Genomic DNA, 14102 nt, shown 5'->3' on the forward strand with positions numbered 1-14102 from the left:
AGTAGTAGTAGATACAGAGTCATATCACTTGGGCAGGAGGTGCCATGATGAACAGCAGTGGTAATAGGAGTATATAGAGTGGGAAATTACTTTTGACATAGTTGTCTTGACTGAGCAGCAGCAGCAGCAGCAGTAGTAGTATTAGCAGTAGTAGTTGATACAGAGTCATATCACTTGGGCAGGAGTTGCCATGATGAACAGCAGTAGGAATAAGAGTATATAGAGTGTGAAACAACTGCTGACATAGGTGTATTGACTGGGCGGCAGCAGCAACAGCAGAAGCAGCAGTAGTAGTATTAACAGTAGTAGTTGATACAGAGTCATATCACATGGGCAGGAGTTGCCATGATGTACAGCAGTCTTAATAAGAGTATATAGAGTGTGAAATAACTGCTGACATAGGTGTATTGACTGGGCGGCAGCAGCAGCAGAAGCAGCAGTAGTAGTATTAACAGTAGTAGTTGATACAGAGTCATATCACATGGGCAGGAGTTGCCATGATGTACAGCAGTCTTAATAAGAGTATATAGAGTGTGAAATAACTGCTGACATAGGTGTATTGACTGGGCGGCAGCAGCAGCAGAAGCAGCAGTAGTAGTATTAACAGTAGTAGTTGATACAGAGTCATATCACATGGGCAGGAGTTGCCATGATGTACAGCAGTCTTAATAAGAGTATATAGAGTGTGAAATAACTGCTGACATAGGTGTATTGACTGGGCGGCAGCAGCAGCAGAAGCAGCAGTAGTAGTATTAACAGTAGTAGTTGATACAGAGTCATATCACATGGGCAGGAGTTGCCATGATGTACAGCAGTCTTAATAAGAGTATATAGAGTGTGAAATAACTGCTGACATAGGTGTATTGACTGGGCGGCAGCAGCAGCAGAAGCAGCAGTAGTAGTATTAACAGTAGTAGTTGATACAGAGTCATATCACATGGGCAGGAGTTGCCATGATGTACAGCAGTCTTAATAAGAGTATATAGAGTGTGAAATAACTGCTGACATAGGTGTATTGACTGGGCGGCAGCAGCAGCAGAAGCAGCAGTAGTAGTATTAACAGTAGTAGTTGATACAGAGTCATATCACATGGGCAGGAGTTGCCATGATGTACAGCAGTCTTAATAAGAGTATATAGAGTGTGAAATAACTGCTGACATAGGTGTATTGACTGGGCGGCAGCAGCAGCAGAAGCAGCAGTAGTAGTATTAACAGTAGTAGTTGATACAGAGTCATATCACATGGGCAGGAGTTGCCATGATGTACAGCAGTCTTAATAAGAGTATATAGAGTGTGAAATAACTGCTGACATAGGTGTATTGACTGGGCGGCAGCAGCAGCAGAAGCAGCAGTAGTAGTATTAACAGTAGTAGTTGATACAGAGTCATATCACATGGGCAGGAGTTGCCATGATGTACAGCAGTCTTAATAAGAGTATATAGAGTGTGAAATAACTGCTGACATAGGTGTATTGACTGGGCGGCAGCAGCAGCAGAAGCAGCAGTAGTAGTATTAACAGTAGTAGTTGATACAGAGTCATATCACATGGGCAGGAGTTGCCATGATGTACAGCAGTCTTAATAAGAGTATATAGAGTGTGAAATAACTGCTGACATAGGTGTATTGACTGGGCGGCAGCAGCAGCAGAAGCAGCAGTAGTAGTATTAACAGTAGTAGTTGATACAGAGTCATATCACATGGGCAGGAGTTGCCATGATGAACAGCAGTAGGAATAAGAGTATATAGAGTGTTAAACAACTGCTGACATAGGTGTATTGACTGGGCGGCAGCAGCAGCTGAAGCAGCAGTAGTAGTATTAACAGTAGTAGTTGATACAGAGTCATATCACATGGGCAGGAGTTGCCATGATGTACAGCAGTCTTAATAAGAGTATATAGAGTGTGAAATAACTGCTGACATAGGTGTATTGACTGGGCGGCAGCAGCAGCAGAAGCAGCAGTAGTAGTATTAACAGTAGTAGTTGATACAGAGTCATATCACATGGGCAGGAGTTGCCATGATGTACAGCAGTCTTAATAAGAGTATATAGAGTGTGAAATAACTGCTGACATAGGTGTATTGACTGGGCGGCAGCAGCAGCAGAAGCAGCAGTAGTAGTATTAACAGTAGTAGTTGATACAGAGTCATATCACATGGGCAGGAGTTGCCATGATGAACAGCAGTAGGAATAAGAGTATATAGAGCAGGGGTGGGCAATTATTTTTTCGATGGGGCCACATGAGAAACTAAAAATATTTTGGAGGGCCGGGCCAAAAGGCTAAACTCAATACTGCATAAAATCAATTGTATTTCTTTATAAAAAGCAGTAAATATCATTGTTGGACAACTGGTACGAGTATTTGTTATAGACATGGCACAGGAGGGGGACAGAGGCTGGGGACATAGCACAGGAGGGGGACAGAGGCTGGGGACATGGCACAGGAGGGGGACAGAGGCTGGGGACATGGCACAGGAGGGGGACAGAGGCTGGGGACATGGCACAGGAGGGGGACAGAGGCTGGGGACATGACACAGGAGGGGGACAGACGCTGGGGACATGACACAGGAGGGGGACAGAGGCTGGGGACATGACACAGGAGGGGGACAGAGGCTGGGGACATGACACAGGAGGGGGACAGAGGCTGGGGACATGACACAGGAGGGGGACAGAGGCTGGGGACATGACACAGGAGGGGGACAGAGGCTGGGGACATGACACAGGAGGGGGACAGAGGCTGGGGACATGACACAGGAGGGGGACAGAGGCTGGGGACATGACACAGGAGGGGGACAGACGCTGGGGACATGACACAGGAGGGGGACAGACGCTGGGGACATGACATAGGAGGGGGACAGACGCTGGGGACATGACACAGGAGAGGGACAGACGCTGGGGACATGACACAGGAGGGGGACAGACGCTGGAGACATGACACAGGAGGGGGACAGACGCTGGGGACATGACACAAAAGGGGGACAGACGCTGGGGACATGACATAGGAGGGGGACAGATGCTGGGGACATGACACAGGAGGGGGACAGACGCTGGGGACATGACACAGGAGGGGGACAGACGCTGGGGACATGACACAGGAGGGGGACAGACGCTGGGGACATGACATAGGAGGGGGACAGATGCTGGGGACATGGCACAGGGGGGGACAGACAGACGCTGGGGACATGACACAGGAGGGGGACAGACGCTGGGGACATGACACAGGAGGGGGACAGAGGCTGGGGACATGGCACAGAGGCTGCAAATAAATTATCATATCACTTCTTCACATCATCAGTATGGTGTGTCTTCCTCCTGTGCCCCTTTCACCTCGCCACAGATCTGACCTGTGGAGAGGTGAAAGGGGCACAGGAGGAGGACACAGCATACTGATGATGTCTAGGACAGCACTTCACACTCTGCTGCTGGACTGAGGAGGACTCACCAGACAAGGCCAGGGCAGTGGCACTGAGGGCAGGCAGCAGGCGTCACGAGGAGTCCTACTCCAACGAAGAGAGTGGAGACCAGGGTCCACTCCAGGTCCGGGCACCAGCATGGCGGCTGGCCGACTGCTACAGTCAGTCAGTCGGGCAGGCAGAGCAGGCAGGCAGGCGCACTGGTCGGTCTCCGTCTGCCTTCACTCAGTCCACTCCGTCACAGTGGGGGTGCGTCTGCAATGTGTCCACTACATCTGCTGCTGTGTGCTATCCCGCCGGTGCCGCTCTCCACAGAGTCCACACATGCTACGATTTTCCTCAGTTTCCCCGCGCTGCTCTTTTGAATAGGCTGGCAGCAGTGTTGTTAGCGCGAAAATGCGCTTTGATAATTGGCTGCGTGGCGGGTGGTGGTGGGCTGGGCGGTCAGAGAGGGCGAGGCTATGCATAATGTAGGAGGACTAGACGCTGCCTGCGCTGCGGCTCACATTCGGATCTTTTTACGGGCACATTTCCCTTATTACGGACTTTTACGAACAGGGAAAAAGTGCCTTTTATTTACGTACTGTCCGTAATTCTACGGACGGTTGGCAACTAGGGTTGTCCCGATACCACTTTTTTAGGACTGAGTAAAAGTACCGATACTTTTTTTTATGTACTCGCCGATACCGAATACCGATACTTTTTTTTAAATGTGTCCCCAAATGCAGCCATGTCCCCCGTATAACAGCCATGTCCCCCGTATAACAGCCATGTCCCCCGTATAGCAGCCATGTCCCCCGTATAGCAGCCATGTCCCCCGTATAGCAGCCATGTCCCCCGTATAGCAGCCATGTCCCCAGTATAGCAGCCATGTCCCCCGTACAGCAGCCATGTCCCCCGTACAGCAGCCATGTCCCCCGTACAGCAGCCATGTCCCCCGTACAGCAGCCATGTCCCCAGTATAGCAGCCATGTCCCCAGTATAGCAGCCATGTCCCCAGTACAGCAGCCATGTCCCCAGTATAGCAGCCATGTCCCCAGTATAGCAGTCATGTCCCCAGTACAGCAGCCATGTCCCCAGTACATCAGCCATGTCCCCAGTACAGCAGCCATGTCCCCAGTATAGCAGTCATGTCCCCAGTATAGCAGTCATGTCCCCAGTACAGCAGCCATGTCCCCAGTACATCAGCCATGTCCCCCGTATAGCAGCCATGTCCCCCGTATAGCAGCCATGTCCCCCGTATAGCAGCCATGTCCCCCGTATAGCAGCCATGTCCCCCGTATAGCAGCCATGTCCCCAGTATAGCAGCCATGTCCCCCGTACAGCAGCCATTGTCCCCCTTATAGCAGCCATTGTCCCCCGTACAGCAGCCATTGTCCCCCTTACAGCAGCCATTGTCCCCCGTACAGCAGCCATTGTCCCCCGTACAGCAGCCATTGTCCCCCTTACAGCAGCCATTGTTCCCCGTACAGCAGCCATTGTCCCCCGTACCTACTGTTATCACCGCGGCGGGGAACATTACAGACAGCGTTCGTTTGAACAGCTGTTTTCCCCGCTGCGCATAGACACTCCCCCTTGGACGGATCTGTCCAATCGCGAGCAAGGGGGAGTGTCTATGTGACTCCCCCTTGCTCGCGATTGGACAGATCCGTCCAAGGGGGAGTGTCTATGCGCGGCGGGGAAAACAGCTGTTCAAACGAACGCTGTCTGTAATGTTCCCCGCCGCGGTGATTAACGTGGCAGCGGCGGCTTCGGCGGCGGCGGCCCTATTGGCAACACTGCCCGGGGGCCGGATTAAAAGGTCCGCCGGGCCGTATACGGCCCGCGGGCCGTAGTTTGCCCAGGTCTGATATAGAGTGTTAAACAACTGCTGACATAGGTGTATTGACTGGGCGGCAGCAGCAGCTGAAGCAGCAGTAGTAGTATTAACAGTAGTAGTTGATACAGAGTCATATCACATGGGCAGGAGTTGCCATGATGTACAGCAGTCTTAATAAGAGTATATAGAGTGTGAAATAACTGCTGACATAGGTGTATTGACTGGGCGGCAGCAGCAGCAGAAGCAGCAGTAGTAGTATTAACAGTAGTAGTTGATACAGAGTCATATCACATGGGCAGGAGTTGCCATGATGTACAGCAGTCTTAATAAGAGTATATAGGGTGTGAAATAACTGCTGACATAATTGTCTTGACTGATCCAAAGGAGTCATGGGAGAAAATCATGTGGTCAGATGAGACTATAATATAATTTTTTGATCATAATTTCACTAACCGTGTTCGGAGGAAGAATAATGATGAGTACCATGCCAAGAACGCCATCCCTAATGTGAAGCATGGGGGTGGTAGCATCATGCTTTGGTGGTGTTTTTCTGCACATGGGACAGGGTGACTGCACTGTATTAAGGAGAGGATGACCGGGGCCATGTATTGCAAGATTTTGGGCAACAACCTCCTTCCCTGAGTTAGAGCTTTGAAGATGGGTCGAGGCTGGGTCTTCCAACATGAGAATGACCCAAAGCACACAGCCAGGATAACCAAGGATTGGCTCTGTAAGGAGCATATCAAGGTTCTGGCGTGGCCTAGCCAGTCTCCAGACCTAAACCCAATAGAGAATCTTTGGAGGGAGCTCAAACTCCGTGTTTCTCAGCGATAGCCCAGAAACATGACTGATGTAGAGAAGATCTGTGTGGAGGAGTGGGCCAAAATTCCTCCTCCAGTGTGTGCAAAGCTGGTGTAAAACTACAAGAAATGTTTGACCGCTGTAATTGCAAAGAAAGCCTACTGTACCAAATATTAACATTGATTTTCTCTGATGTTCTCTGTATTTTTTAGCGCAGTTTCTTTCTATTTTCCATATATTGTTTTTTTTTTATGCTTCCATAATATTTTCCTCAGAATTGAGTAATTCCATATTTTTCCCTCTGATTGATCAGCAAAAACAGTTGCAATTGACTACAGTTTTCATTCTTTTTTCCTGTTTTTTTATTGTTTCTTAGAGCCGGAAGGTTGGAATGTTAAATGAAAATAGTTTTGAGGCATGTCTGCGATTAGTTATTTTTTTACACAATTAAACAATTGAATGAACATTTTCCAAGAGTGGTGATTCCATACTTTCTGCCAGGGATTGTAGACGCTAAAGAAAAATAAATAATGCAGACTGTAGAAGGCATTAATATAATAAACTATATAATAATAATACGGGTCACAAGTTACTTACTAAAAATCCATCTCAAATAAAGAAATAATTATTAATCAAAACAACTCTGACTATGACCAATTATAAAGGCTTTAGGTTTCTTCTTACTTTTAGAAGTAAGAAAACAGCACCAAATTGTAAAAGGCATGTGAAATATTATTTTATGTTAATTATTCTTATGTTTTAGATGTAAAGTATTTAGATACTGTACACCAGTGGTTCTCAACCCTGTCCCCAAGTTCCCTCAACAGACCATGTTTGCAGGTTTTACTTTATCTTGCACAGGTGCTTTAAATCAGAGTCAATGACTTGCTATTTTGGACAGCTATTTTATCTGAGAGAAATTTCCAAAACATGGCCTGTTGGGGGTAGGTTTGTTAACCTCCAAAAAAATCCTGATCCTGTTCCCCTTAAGCATGTTATACAGCACAGCGCTTTTGCTGTGTAATTTGGCCCCTCTTTTTACCCTAAAATACCTGGCTGATCCTGCCTGGCTATACCCTCCCCCCTGCAAACAGACCACAATAATTATGGCTGCTGAGCCCCTGATACCGTGGTCTGTTTAAGTGATTCCATCAGCCTCAGCCCTCCTGTCTGCAGCTCTCCCTGTGTCTGTGTCCTCAGTCCTCCTCCCCTCCCAGCTCGTACCTGCGCCCCCCGTTCTGTACCATTATAAGAAGTTTCCCTGTGCCTGTCTTCTGTAAAAAATCTGCCCATTGTACCTATGTGAGCTCCGCTCCCGCCGCTCAGCCAACGCTCTCTCTCAGGACCGTCCACTGCAGCTGTGAGTCAGACAGAGAAGGAGGAGAGGAATCAGCCCAGAGTGGAGCTCATACGGTACATTCGGGCAGTTTTTTTTTAAGAACACAGGCACATGGAAACTTCTTATAATGCTACAGAGCGGATGGCAGAATTTAGTAAAATTGAGTCAACAACCACCCTGAGAACCACTGCTGTACACAATCCTATGTTGTTATTGTCTGACATGTTGTCTGTTTACAATAATTTAATACTGAATTAGTCTTTGCATTTCTTGTTTTGCTCAGCCCCCCCCCCCCCCCCCCCGGAAAGGTTCACACTGGAACACCGTAAACAAACCAACAAGTTCTAACAAACATGCAAACCCTAAAGTCTATGGGACACGGACATGAGAAATCAAGTGTTAATTTTAAAGGCTTTTATGCAAGTTATTGCCATAAAAAAAAGTGTATGGGGACCCGGGTACTGCCCCAGGGGACATGCATCAATGCAAAAAAAAAGGTTTTTAAAAATTAAGTTTTTTCGGGAGCAGTGATTTTAATAATGCTTAAAGTAAAACAATAAAAATGAAAGATTCCTTTAAATATTGGGCCTTTGGGTCCCCCTAGTCTGCTTGTACAGTGTACAGTGCCAAGGAAAAAGAAAAAGGGGGGTTCCCCTGGGTGGACTTTTAATATTTCAAAATATACAGGATATTGAGAGTAAAAAAAGGTTTTATTCACAATTGTACATATTCATCAAAAATTGTTAAAATATTAAATTAAAATACAGAGTTCCAAAGATTGTCACCATATAGGTAAATACAAGAAGAACCTTCTTTACACCCGATGCGTTTCGGCATAACCTTCTTCAGGGGTGTGTAGAGAAGGACAATTAGTTCATCTGGAGCGCAAGAATACATAGAGTTAATTACATGCATTTATAGCATTATTAAATATATACAAATGTTTTTATGTAATATATATGTATATATATTGTAGTAGTGTGGTACCCCAGGGGTGTGGTGACCCAGGATTCTCAACCAGGCAGGTTGAGGGGCTCCAGGGTATTTGCTGATTTGAGAGGAAACTGGCTTTTCAGTTTCCTCTGTATTTACTAAAATCCACTTTGGGACCTGGAGCCCGGGGATTTCGCAGAGATCCGGGTGGGATGAAATCCCCAGTCCTGAGTTCAGGCTTTAGAGCTGATCAGCACACTAATTGTGCAGGTGTATGTGGGCCTGATAGGAGACTCAAGACCACCCTCCACCCTCCACCCTCCAGGCTCCACCCTCCCGAGGAGTCCAGGTGTGCACGGAAGTAGCTGGAGAGTGCAGTTGTGCACTGTGAAACCCAGAGACCTAAATCTGAGGTTGCTGACAGGCGTCAGGAGGGCTTTATGCTGAGCAGTGGTGCTACTGCTGAAGAGAGCCAGGTGGCTTGGCATTTCCTTTTGCATGTGTGAGCCAGGAGGCTGAAGTCATTATTTTGTTTGGACTTTTATTTTTGCCTTTAATAAAAATGGGCTACCAGGCCCTTAAATATAGTTCTGGACTGGCGTGAATTGCTTAAAATCGCATATCCCACTTGAGCTATCAACCCCCAACCTTACAAGTGGTGGATTTAGCGGGCACAAGACGGTGAAATCCGGTAGGGCTGCGCATCTTCACCGGTCTCACGATTCGATGCGATTACGATTATCAAGTCCACGATTCGATTCGATTCCGCGATGCATCACGATTGCAGCGCAAGTGCGCATGGCTCTCCCCCCAAAATACAAAAGGAGATGGTCAGAGACTGCGGACATAGTACAGGAGATGGTCAGAGACTGCAGACATAGTACAGGAGATGGTCAGAGACTGCAGACATAGTACAGGAGATGGTCAGAGACTGCGGACATAGTACAGGAGATGGTCAGAGACTGCGGACATAGTACAGGAGATGGTCAGAGACTGCAGACATAGTACAGGAGGTGGTCAGAGACTGCAGACATAGTACAGGAGATGGTCAGAGACTGCAGACATAGTACAGGAGATGGTCAGAGACTGCAGACATAGTACAGGAGATGGTCAGAGACTGCAGACATAGTACAGGAGATGGTCAGAGACTGCAGACATAGTACAGGAGATGGTCAGAGACTGCAGACATAGTACAGGAGATGGTCAGAGACTGCAGACATAGTACAGGAGATGGTCAGAGACTGCAGACATGGTACAGGAGATGGTCAGAGACTGCAGACATGGTACAGGAGATGGTCAGAGACTGCAGACACGGTACAGGAGATGGTCAGAGACTGCAGACACGGTACAGGAGATGGTCAGAGACTGCAGACACGGTACAGGGGATGGTCAGAGACTGCAGACATAGTACAGGAGATGGTGAGAGACTGCGTGCATGCTACAGGGGATGGTCAGAGACTGCAGACATAGTACAGGAGATGATCAGAGACTGCGTGCATGCTACAGGAGATGGTCAGAGACTGCGTGCATGCTACAGGAGATGGTCAGAGACTGCGGACATGCTACACAAGATGATCAGAGACTGCGGACATGCTACACAAGATGATCAGAGACTGCGGACATGCTACACAAGATGATCAGAGACTGCGGACATTCTACACAAGATGATCAGAGACTGCGGACATGCTACAGGAAATGGTCAGAGACTGCGGAAATTATACAGAAGATCAGCAGGTAAGTATGATTTTTATTTTTATTTTAAAGAAGAAAATAATACCCTTTAGTATCACTTTAACAAACCCATTGAGTCTTTTGGCAGCAACTTGCATAGTAAACAGGTCAATATCACTGCACAAATAAAAAAAAGGGAGACATTCCAATCAGCAAGAAATATCACTAGATGGTTCCAGAGGGGAGAGATGATGGGGAAATCACAGGAAGGAATTAGACAGTAAAAGAGTTTGTGCAGCCCCCCCAATGTGTTAGGCAAACAGTACACACACAGAGGATAGCTGCAGCAGGAAGGGGGGGGGGGTGTGCCACCTCGATACACTCACCCATATATCAAGCATGACAGGCTTATCTCTCACCTCCGGAGCACTTCCATCCCCCCTCCTCTCCTCACAGCTCGTTTGTAGTTTGCAGAAGCCAACTTTATGCCTCACCCCACGGATATTACAACAGCTGCAGTGTCAGCTCCGTGCAGTCATGATCTGTGTATCTGGTCTCTCAGCTCCTCGTGCGGCTCGGCACCGCCCATCGGGGAGATGACCAGTGTCACTGTCCAGTCAGAGCTCCAAATCCCAGAGGAGGGGGAGATTGTGGGTGGGGGAAGCAACGAGGCTCAGGCTACACTGTGTGAGTTGAGGAGGGGAAAGTTCCAGGCGCAGCCAGCCGATCGGCGGCATATCTTTCCAGCAAAGACATTGCTGTGCAGGGGGAGGGGCCGCAATGACGTCATTATTAATCGATTATTGCCGAATACCGCATCGATGCAGAATCGTCCAGGGTATAATCTCGATGCATCGATGCAACGATTATTTTCAACACCCCTAAAATCCGGGTCCTTGCTCTACAGTGAGTTCACGTCAGGAACTGTTGGCTGTGTGCGGAAGTGCAGCCAGGAAAAAGGCATTGCATGTTGCTGTGAAAGGTGAATCTTGGCAGAACTGAAGATCCCTGGAAAAGTGAGTTCATCTGTTATATGAACTGTGTTTGTGTGCTTGAGACAGCACAATCTGTGTGAAAGCAACTTGCTTTAAAGTGACAGTGCTTCATATTTTTGCGGGACGGTGCAAAAGTTTGGTGGAGTTACTGCGAAGATGATGCAAGGGTTTGAGCCTGCTGGAGAGTACTGCAGACTGTTTTTTCTTAAACCAACTCCAGTTAAAGGAGAAGTGCATGTTGTTGCCCCTGGTAACGCTAGTACAAGCAGGCCAGTTGTTAATGTGAAAAGTTCCATGCTTGCAGCGCTGCAAAGAGCAAGAGAGAAAGGGGACATTTTTCATAATGGTTCAAGGATTTCATTATTTCCAGATTTTTCTCCAGAACTCAGTAAACGTAGGGCGGAGTTTACACCTATAAAACGTAACCTATTAAAGAGTAAAATGAAATATGCATTATTATATCCAGCACGTCTAAGAATAATGACAGCAGAAGGCCCTCAGTTTTTTGATACACCAGGAAAAGCAGCACAGTGGCTGGAACAGAACAAAGTACAGGAATGAACTATGAGCCGATTGGTTGGATAATATGGAGAAGACTGAATAAGGGTTACATATTGGGGGCGGGGAGATCCCCTTTTTTTTTTTTGAGTTCTGAATAATTGGGAAATTATTTTTTGAAAACCTAAGGAAGGGAAAAAATGGAAGAATCAATCCACTTTTAACACATATTAAAGGGGGAAGGGGGAGGGGGAGGGGAAAGAGGGGGGGAGGGAAGAAGGGGGGAAGGGAAAAAGGGGGGGAAAAAAAGCGAGAGAAAATTTACATAAATAGATAGACATGGGGTGTGGGGGAAGGAAGGAAAGGAGTATACACTAATATACACGCGTTAGAAACCTACCACTACCCCTTGGGGGGGGGGCTTCTCTCCTCCCCCCTCTCTTTGCCCCTTCCCCTTTTTTTTTTTTTTTTTTTTTTTTTTTTTGGAGCAAGGGTAGGGGAAGATCTACACAGGATCTACACGGGATCATGATAGATATGGATGGTAAGGTAGAGGAGGGATGGAAGGGAGAGGTCACATGTATAGCCCTAAGGGTAGGCCTGGATAGGCAAGATGGGTGGGGGGATGGAAGGTGGGAGGTGGGAGGGGGGGATGGGAGGGTAAAATCATATCATAGCACAAGTATCACGTTTTGCCTATTAAGTATAAGGGAAGGGATTAGACCTGTATATACATTTAAATGCTTTTTTCTTTTTTCTTCTTCCTGGGTAGATTTAAAAATGGTATATAAATTTGTTTTTTTTTTTCCTTTTTTTTTTTTTTTTTTTCTTCCGATGTTAAGGGTTTGTTTTGGTTTGATATCTTTGGCTGGGTATGAAACCTAAAATGATAAATATAGGCTCCTGGAATGTCCGGGGGTTGGGGGACCCAGTGAAAAAAGCGGCAGTTTTTACTACCCTGGAGTGGTATGGGGTGGAGGTGATTTGTATTCAAGAGACCCATTTGACTAAAGAAACAAAGTTAAAACTGGTTAATAAAAGAAAATATCAAAGCCAGTATCATTCTGTCCACTCTTCCTACTCTAGAGGAGTGAGCATAGTGGTAAAAACTGGTGTATCATTTGTATGCATGGAGTCAAGAATAGATGAATTGGGCCGCTATATCTTTTTGTACTGTTTGATAGAAAATGCACCATATGTACTAGCTAACATTTATATACCCCCTCCCTTTAAGATGGAGGTTCTATATGAATTGATGGAATTTGTGGTAAATAAGGTAAATATTCCGGTATTAGTGGTTGGAGACCTAAATAACGTGCTGAACAGAACGATGGATAGATTTCCACCGGGGACACAGAGCCCAGGGGAAGGAGAGGGGCATCTAAGCCAATTTCTGAAAGAGGTTGGGTGGTGGGACGTTTGGAGGGTGAAACATCCAGACCTACGGCAGTACTCTTGTTTCTCAGGCACACATTCTACATTATCAAGAATAGATATGGCCCTGGGAAACGGTGTATGTTTGCAAGCAGTTAGCAAAATATCTTACTACCCAAGAGGGGTCTCTGATCATTCCCCTCTGGTGCTGTCACTGAATACAGGGAACAAATGCCCCCAAAGTAATTGGAAAATAAGTCCCTTCTGGCTAGAAGTCATGGGGAAGCCAGAAGAAATTAGCATCAAATTAAGGGAATTTCTGGACTTTAATAAAGGTACGGCGCCAGAGGGAGTGGTCTGGGACGCCCTAAAAGCATTCCTTAGGGGTATATTGATACAGCAGGTAGCTAAGATTAAGAGAAACTCAAGGGAATGGGAGGAGAAAATAAGGGAGGAGGTCCTAGAGGCTGAAAAGCAATATGTGGAAAATCCAACACCATCTAAACAACAACAACTATGGTTGGAGAAGCAACAGGAATACAAGTTAGTGGTTAATAAGAAAGTCGAAAACAAGCGTCTATTCCAGGAGCAGAGCGCTTATTCGGAGGGGGAAAGTGTGGGCCATACTTTGGCCCTCCTAGCAAAAACTAATATGGCACCCTCTAAAGTACCAGCAGTTAGGACGGTAGGGGGTGGGATTTCACTTGAAACATCCGTAATAGTGGACACATTTGCAGCTTACTACAAAGATTTATATAGATCAAAAAAGGGGGAAGCTAAAGTGCATATGGAAGAATTTTTTAGAGGAATAGGAACCCCAGTTCTGTCAGAGGAAGACAGAAATGCTATGGAATCCCCAATTACATTAGTGGAACTACAACAGGCAGTCAAAGGACTCTCCAATCAAAAATCCCCAGGGCCAGATGGCCTGCCAGCGGAGATTTACAAACAATACGGTGAGGTACTGCTCCCGGAATTACTAAAAACGCTGAATTGGGCGATAGAAGGGGGAAGGCTACCCCCCTCTATGATGGAAGCAATTATTATAGTGCTCCAGAAGGAAGGGAAGGATCAATTAGATACATCATCTTATAGACCCATATCTCTGCTTTGTTCAGATGTAAAAATACTGTCTAAGGTATTGGCAACGAGAATAAATAAATATATTCAGAAATTAATACATCCAGACCAATCTGGATTTATTCCAAATCGGTCAACGAGTATAAACATAAGAAGGCTGTACCTAAACTTACAGACTCCA

The 14102-nt window shown here is 46.6% G+C and overlaps 1 protein-coding gene across 3 annotated transcripts in view; it reads right to left on the bottom strand.

The window, feature by feature from the left end:
* Positions 1–14102, bottom strand: part of LOC120913327 (cytochrome P450 2G1-like) — a 79884-nt gene that overhangs the window by 55035 nt on the left and 10747 nt on the right. The window contains exon 1 of one of the 3 annotated variants that reach the window (XM_040323197.1): positions 10361–10390. The exons of the other annotated variants lie outside the window; for them this stretch is intronic. Coding sequence (XP_040179131.1) covers positions 10361–10375 — 15 coding nt within the window. The 5' untranslated portion in view covers positions 10376–10390. Of the gene's footprint in view, positions 1–10360; positions 10391–14102 lie in introns of those variants that run through there. 3 annotated transcript variants of the gene reach the window in all.

This window comes from Rana temporaria, chromosome 9, assembly GCF_905171775.1.
Source record: "Rana temporaria chromosome 9, aRanTem1.1, whole genome shotgun sequence".
Taxonomy (NCBI): Eukaryota; Metazoa; Chordata; class Amphibia; order Anura; family Ranidae; genus Rana; species Rana temporaria.